At 45.0% G+C, this 8,109-nt stretch overlaps 1 protein-coding gene across 1 annotated transcript in view; it reads right to left on the reverse strand.

Annotated features, from left to right (window-relative positions):
* Positions 1–5,351, reverse strand: part of znf423 (zinc finger protein 423) — a 160,323-nt gene extending 154,972 nt beyond the window's left edge. Inside the window, exon 1 of the mRNA XM_041938722.1 lies at positions 4,216–5,351. Within this exon, the coding sequence (XP_041794656.1) occupies positions 4,216–4,255 (40 nt within the window). The 5' untranslated portion in view covers positions 4,256–5,351. The remainder of the gene's footprint in view (positions 1–4,215) is intronic.
* Positions 5,352–8,109: the final 2,758 nt, after the last annotated feature.

An 8,109-nucleotide genomic window follows, 5' to 3' on the forward strand; every position in this document is an offset into this window, starting at 1 on the left:
CTCTAAACAAACCAAATAAATGCTAAAAGTAAGTGCTCCTACCAGTCCCCCCTTTTCCCCCCTCTCCAATCTTCTCCGCACTCCTCCATCTCCCTGTCATATGTGCTCAACTCCCACTTAATGTCCTGCAAATGAAGCGGATTTATTAATGTGTAATTAAGTAATAATCATCACTACATAATGCATGAGAGACTCGAGGGGCTAAGAGCTGAGAGAGAGAAGGAGAGAGACAGGACTGCGAGGCTGCTGGTGCAGACAGAGAAGGAGATTTTTGCTGCCTCGCTTCGCTAAAGACACATTTAAAACAGATTAATCCACTAAAATAATATTTTGATAACAGAGGAGCTGCACTTACTCAATTCTTCCTCATGCTTAACTCTCCTTTTCTTTCACCCCAGCTGGTTTCATGGCTGTCATCACAGCATTAGTGTTTAATTATCAAACTTCAGTTAGTCAAGTCCCCCTCTGTTAGCAAGGCATAATCACTGTAAAGGCTAGACTGGTCAAGTAAATCTGTTAGAGGAACTTGGTCACAGTGGAGAAACCCGGAGTAGTAATATGAGGACTAATGCTGCTGTTCGTTATGGCAGCTTCGATCAGATTTTTTCATGGCCTTGCTGTTTGATCAGATAGGCACAACATAAGAACATAACTTCATGATACAATTGTATTGTATAATTGTAAATAAATTGCTTTTCTCATAATCCTACCATGCACTGAAATATCCTAATGGCAGCAGCAGGCCTACAGGACTGTATCTGTAGCCTAGAAAAATGGATAAACAATAACATACCTTGATAAAATGTGTTTTGTTCATGCTGCCTAACAATGAGAAATAAGACATAAAGTGAAAAAAGAAGCAGACGAGATTTACAGAAAATTACCATACTAAACTTCACACTCTGACTCTGTAAACAGGAAAAAAAAAAAAACCTCTTCCAGCAAAATAACACTTAGTTGTTATTGATAACGATTCATTTCGAGTGATTTGGGTTTAAAGTAAGGTGAAAGCAGTAAAATCCATCTGAAACAACTGAAACACTGAATATGAGGCAAGTGTATCGCCCTTCACATGATCTCACTATTCAGGAAAACTGTGACCAAGTAAAGTGACAATAAAAGATCACTGTCAGCTATGGATTTCATTTCCAGAAAAATCAATCCTTTCCAGACCAGAGCCACTCTGAGTTAGTGTAAGTCTAAAGCAGGAGAAGGATGAGGAGGGAATTTGTTATTATTTTGGCATGCCTGGCTGGCCAGTAAGCCCATAAGCCAGCCAGCCAGTCAGAGTTGGGTGAGCAGGTGAAAGACAGAAGAACATGAAAACACAGATAATCCCCTGGCGATGCTCACCTCGTCCTGGCCTCCATCGCCCCCCCTGCCCACTCACCTGCTGTGTGCCGCTGCGCTGCCCCCAAACACTCCTTCTCTCTCCCCCCTTTACCCTTCAACCCCTCCTTTTCACCCATCTCTATCTCTTTCTCCTCCATCCCTCTCTCCATCTTCCCCCAATGCCAGGTCTTGCCAAGCTGTCTGTGGGGCAAGGTGTGGAGGGGAGATAGCAACACGCATGTACACACACAGATGCATGAGTACACAAACACAAAACACATGGTGCCTACGCACGCTAGACTACAAGGAGTGTGTTGCCTCTGCTGCACACACACACAGAGTGGTGGTCGTCCGCCTCAGCTTTGCTTCACTCTGCTTCGCTTGGCTGCCTGACTAAAGCTAAGCTGTGGTTATCCAGGCTGCTGAGACCAGGCTGCCTTAGTGACACACACACAGAGACACACAAGGTGCGTATGTACACCATGCATGTAAACACAAGAATGTAGATCTCGCAAGCAAAAGTACGATCACACACACGTACACACGCGCGCACACTCACACACAAAGGCATGACAGAGCAGCAGCAAACAGATTCACGGTCCACAGCAGCTGATTTGTTCACTGAGAAACTGCAGCGAGCATCAAAAACACTGCAGCAGGGGGCAACAACAACCACATTCAACCACATCTTGCACATACTGATTAAGTGGAAATCAACTAGATATTCAGACAATACCAGTCTCAACAAATACTGAAACAATAACTTGACTGCTTAGTCGATTTACAGAAAAATAACCAATCAGGATTATTCTAGTAATTTATCAAAGCACAGTTAATCTACTAGATCCAAACAATAGTTATGTTGTCATCTGTACATGTGTCTGTCAACATATTCACAATTGGGGGTTTTGTGGCAATTTTAATGTCAGGTTTTATACTGTCAGTGTAGAAAAAGATCAGAAACAGTGGTAGTAACAGAATGTGATACAATGATCATGGGTCAGATTGTAACCCAAGACCACATATAAGATGAGCAGTGCCACAACATTAAAACCACCTGTCTAACACTGTGTGGATCCCCCTCGCGGCACCAAAACAGCTCTGACTCGTTAAGGCATGGACACAAGACTTCTGAAGGTGTGCTGTGGTATCTGGCACCAGTATTTTAGCAGCAGATCTTTGTCCTGTTAGTTGTGAGGTGGGGCCTTCATGGATCAGATGTGTTCCAGCACATCCTACAGACGCTTGATCGGATTGACACTGGGGGAGTTTGGATGCCGAGCCAACACCCTGAACTCTTTTACATGCTTCTTAAACCATTCCGAAACAAGTTTTGCAGTGTGGCAGGGTGCATTATCCTGCTGAAAGAGGCCACTGCCATCAGGGAATACCACTGCCATAAAGGGGTGTACTCGGTCTGCAACAATGTTTAGGTAGGTGGTACGTGTCAAAGTCCACACACACATGAATGCCAGGACCCAAGGTCTCTCAGCACAACATTGCATTGTAATGAGATGATCCATGTTATTCACTTTACCTGGTTTTAATGTTGTGGCTGCTCAGTGTACATTCTAGGCCTTCCTACAAAGTACAACAGGCTTAACTACAGAACCTGCAGGACAGGCTGAAATCCACCAATAAAAATCATGCTGCTAATCAAACTTGACACCCAGTTTGAAATCCTATCAGAAATCATCTTATATCCCTGATATTCACTGAAAGGGAAAGCCTATATGGTGGAGGTGATGGGGGAGGGGTGGAAACCACATGGTCAGACCGTCCCGTTGCCCATCTGGGTCCCATAAAGGAAACACAGAGGCCAAGGCCACCTCATGTCCTCATGCATGATGTCCACTCACCCATGCACTGCAATGAATACTATTTTATGGAAATGGGGGAAACTGGAGTTTCCTCTAGGAAAAAGAATATTGCTTTTTATACATAATGATTTTTATCCTATAAATTCAGACTTCTCTTTAGGAAACTTTAAGAAAATTAATCTGTAAATTCAATAGTTGGTCTGTGCACAGCCTTGCAGAGCATACCTTTAAAGTAGAAAAGGGAGGCATAAACCCTGAGAAATGGGGAAATATTCTAACTAACTATTCTAACTAAGACTAAATACAGTCATGTCCAGGGATGTCCTACACCTGCCCTAATGTGTGGAAAATTTCAACTTTTGCTGAGAAAATTAAGATTTGAAGTCCAATTTTGATCATTATATTTGCGTGAAAAGAGTGATTACACAGAGGTATAATGTAGGGGCTTAGTGACTAGGTTTGGGGTCAAACAGTCAAATGTGCTCCAACAAAGCAGCGGTGGGATGCAAATTAAACTTCACAACATAGGAATTATCCAGACTACATTGACATTTACCCAAGTGAATTACAACAAGTTGATCCAAAAGCACAACACAGGCTGTCAGAAAAACGATACACCAGTGAGTCATCTTTCAAGTTCTGACAGTGTGGCAGCTAATTGAAAACAATTAGCCCAGTGAACCAGAGAAATTAAGCTGCAGCTCTTTGAAAGCTTATTCCTGACGATTAGGTGACCATTTGAAACAATTAACTGTCTAGACAGCAAGATAAAGCTAAATAAAGAAAAGGACAAAGCTATACCCTTTATTTTATTTTTGTTTTTGGCATTTTTGTGAGCAATTACAAACAATTAGTGAGCCAACTGTAGAAGTTATCTAATACACTAATTGTCGGAACCACCACTGCAAAAAGAGAAACTGCATCCTTTGGGAGAAGACAAAACTGAATTAGAGAGCTGGCCATGAAATCTTGGTCATGGTCTTGGTCGCGTTTGCTTCTTCACCCACGCCAGTCCGAAATGAGGTGAATGATCACATGAGGTTCAAAATAAACACTTTCTTACCTTTAACGGATCGCGGTTTGGCCTGTTTTCGTCTCGACATCTCTGGTCTTGACCTGCTTTTTTATATTTTATTCTCTACTTGTTTTTGTTCCGTTCCGTGTTTTCGGCTAACCATGCAGGCGGACACTTCCTCCTCTTCCTTCACTTCGCTGCTGCTTTGCTGCTTCTTAGCCTGTTGCAATGCGGCAGCCTCGGTCTCTGAGCGGGGAACGGCCGTTAGTCCAAAGACAACAAACCAAACACGCCGGAGTGGAGCGGCTGGATGCGTTTTCTTCCTCAGCAGTCGCTAGGTCTCGCGCAACCTGTAGAATAAACGGCAACAACTTCACGTTGGTATCACCTTCCTCTTCGTCACAGCGCGGCGCAACACCGACAATCTTTCTTTTTTGTTTCCTCTCTTTCCCCAGCACACGTTTTGCTTTCTCCTGGGCAACCCGGACGCTCGTGTCGCTTCGACTTTTCCAGCGCAAGCGGACAGAGGCGCGAGCTGCCAGCCGCACGCGCGGCGAACACCTGAGCAGGTCCCGCGCGGTACTGAGGCAAAGTGACAGGGGCACCGTCCAAGTGCGAGGTTGCGGTGCCACAGCGGTACGTGACGATCCAGGTGATGAGAAGCGACCGAGAATGTTCTGGGAAATTGCTTTCAGAATGAAACGTGGCTTCTTCTCTGCGGTCCTCGCGTCTTCGTTGTGGATTATTTAGTTTACTCGAAACTATTTTGGTCTGTTTTGTTTTTCTTTATCTCCCGGAAAGCGGCACCGACCCGAACCAACCAGCCTCCTGTGCTCCGTTCCGCTATTTTACGCTCGGCAGTGGTGGTGGTGTTCTGGTGGCATGGACATTGCGCTCTTCCCCTGCATCTCCACCTCGAGGGGAACACTGCTTTTACTACCCACGCTTTCTTTTTGTTAATATTTCTCAATGCCCTACCGGCGGTATTAATAGCAGCCTAATATTTCTACGAGACTAACCCTTCGCTAGCCTCTGTCTCCCTGCTTTTTCTTTGTCCTGACTCTGGCTACCAGTCTCCCTCCTCCTCCTCTGCCTGCCTCTGCTGGCGGGGCTGCGGCGCAGACACACATAATAAAGCCAAGGCAGGCAGTGCTTGGCTGGAAATGTAGCCGCGTCCCAGCAGGGGGATGTGAGAGAAGGGTCCCGGCGGGGGAGCGCTCTGATCCCGCAGGGAGCAGCTCGGCACAGCCCGGGTTGGCTGAGGCAGAGAGGCAGGAGAGAGGCAGGTTGGGCTGACGGAGAGAGGGGAGGCAGAGGGGAGAGTTAGGCAACAGCGCCTAGCAGTGGCCGACAGGTACAACTACAACAGGGACTCTGAGAATACAGAGCAAGGAGACAGGGAAAATATGGACTTGGATTAAATTTGGATGTGGAAGATGCTTTAAATTTAAAATGTTCAATAAGTAAGTTTGACAAACAAAATGAGGGTTGTTGACCAGCACAAATGATTGAATGAATATGTCACCTCGTGCATAGGTAGGCCTAAGTAGTCTTAAGCACTGCTCAGCTGTGGAGGACGGTGCTATCAGCCAGCAACCAGTGGCACTACATGTCAGTCTCAAGCCCCAGAAGCAACAACAGTGTTTTGTATCTGTGCATTAAACATTTCTGCTGCTTCTCTCATTTGTGGCTTCACAATTGGGGTCAATTACAGGCTATTGCAAGCTGAGACAGACATTTTGTTTTTAGGCTTAAAAAAATCAGAATTTCCAAAACAATACAAATGGAAGTGGACGAGGATACAGTGTTTTGAGTAGATAGATGAAACAGCTTAATTCATTCATATAGCTGCCACAGTGCACCTGCAGTTACAGTAAGGTTAAAAGCACTCTTTAAATATTATTAAATATTTTCATACCGGTAGTTGGGGTAAACACATTTCCCTTTGCTAGCTGCTTCATGAAAATTCACCTAAAATTTGTGCAGCTGTTGGACAGACGCATACCACAAATTGAGGTCAATAAAGATTAATAAATGTCCTCTAATGTTTGAGGTTTTTGTTGGATTGAGCAAGTTGTGACACACACCTTCACCTGAACCTTGTCGTCAGCAGCTTTGGTCAGCTTGAATCACCGTAAAAGCTTCACTTTGGTGGTCACTTTAATTTGCCATTAAGAAAGTAATGTTTCATCCATAAGCAGCCATCCATCTTGATGGCAAAAATGTAGCTAAGTTGGTTTCAGTGTTTTGGTTACAAGAGAGACTCAGTGGTATTAAGTGTAAGCATATAAGCCAATTCTTCTATTGGGCTGGCAAAAAAATGCAATGTCCCACCTCAATCCCAATGCAAAACATGTTTGAGTCTAATGTTTTGCAGAGTAACAAAATTTTATATCTAGCATTTTCATTTAAGAATTCAGGGAAAAAAAGATTTAAGGCAGGGATAGCAATAATGAGCTTGCAGGAAACAGGCATAGATTCACCCTGTTATGGTCCATTTCCTCCATAACATTTCTTTACAGGATTTGTGTACAGTTTTGGAATGTCACACATTTTTCATCTTAAGTGTTTCTTATGTCACTCATTTGCAGTGGATTAATTTCTTTAGGACAGTGTCTCCCAGGATTAGTTTAAGCCTATTCATTCAGGCTGAGCAGAACTTAAGCGTGCAAAATGAACATTTTCCGCACTTGATCGAGACCACATGAAAGTGTACAAGAACATAGACCTCTGTGTTGCTGTGATGTAACATCCATTTAAAATCAGCTGAGGTGATTCCTTAAAAAGAAATACCTGTGTCCCCAACTGCCCTGTTTTATGGTGCCTCTGCAAGAGGGAGCATTTGTTCCCCAATTTTTTTCTGAGAACTGTTTGCACACTGAAAGGCACTTTCTGTCACAGTGAAAATAAACCGTTTGACTTACTATATAAACATAATTCAATTAGCCACACCAGTGTGTACATGCATGTGTGTGCCTGTTTGTGTCTCCTCTTCAAGGCTCCTTTATGTCCAGTAAAGAAAAGAGGAACAATTCTGAGCAGACAAAGAGTGAAAAAATGAAAATCACTGGCTGCTTTGTTCTTCACACTCTACTCCAACTGAGCACTCTCTGACCACAGCTGAGCTTCTCCATGTGCTGTCTCTGTCTTTCTCTGAGCTCCCCCCTTCTCTCCCTCTCTCTCTCTCTCTTTCTGGTTGTCATGGATAACTGGGTAACGTGGAGCTCCCTGTGCTGACCAGCAGGACCACTGTCCTCCACAGATTGAGCCTGCCTGGCCCCCAAACCCCCCCCCCCCCCCCCCCCCCCCCCATCCTCCCATGGAGACACAGAGCAGCCTTTAAGACCGACCCCCAGCAGAGTTTCGGAAGGTAGGGGGCTCTTGTCTCTGTGCCCTCCTCTTGCCCCTACCCCCCGCCCCTGCTCCCTCTGCCGCACCCCCCAACCTTCACCTCTCCCTCCCCATGAAATGAGTACACGGCAGCAGACCCATGTGTGCATTTCTGTGTCTGGTGTGTGTGTGTGTGTGTGTGTGTCTGCATGTGCATTGCTCCCCCAGTGTGACTGCCACTGGCATGGAGGGGCAAGAGCCCTCACACAGTGGTTGATCCCCCCCTCCACCCCCCCCATTTCTGCCAGTAAACACAAAGAGAGGGAAAAAAGCCCATATTACAAGCTCCTTAAGGGTCAAGGACACGCCCCAGCCTGAATAGCTTCTAGAAGTGGTATTGTTGAATCACATAGCTACTGATTACACCCTCTGTCATCTCTGCGCAGATTTGGCTTTTTTATACACACAACAACAGAAAATCAAGCATCAGCTACTGAAGAAGTTGGCCAGCAGACATCCAGTGGGAATTGATATAGATGGGACATCAATGGAATAAACCACGGGAAGCTGTAGAATTACAGACCCAAAAATGGGGATTTGGCTTCAAGATTT

This window comes from Chelmon rostratus, chromosome 6 (assembly GCF_017976325.1).
Source record: "Chelmon rostratus isolate fCheRos1 chromosome 6, fCheRos1.pri, whole genome shotgun sequence".
Taxonomy (NCBI): Eukaryota; Metazoa; Chordata; class Actinopteri; order Chaetodontiformes; family Chaetodontidae; genus Chelmon; species Chelmon rostratus.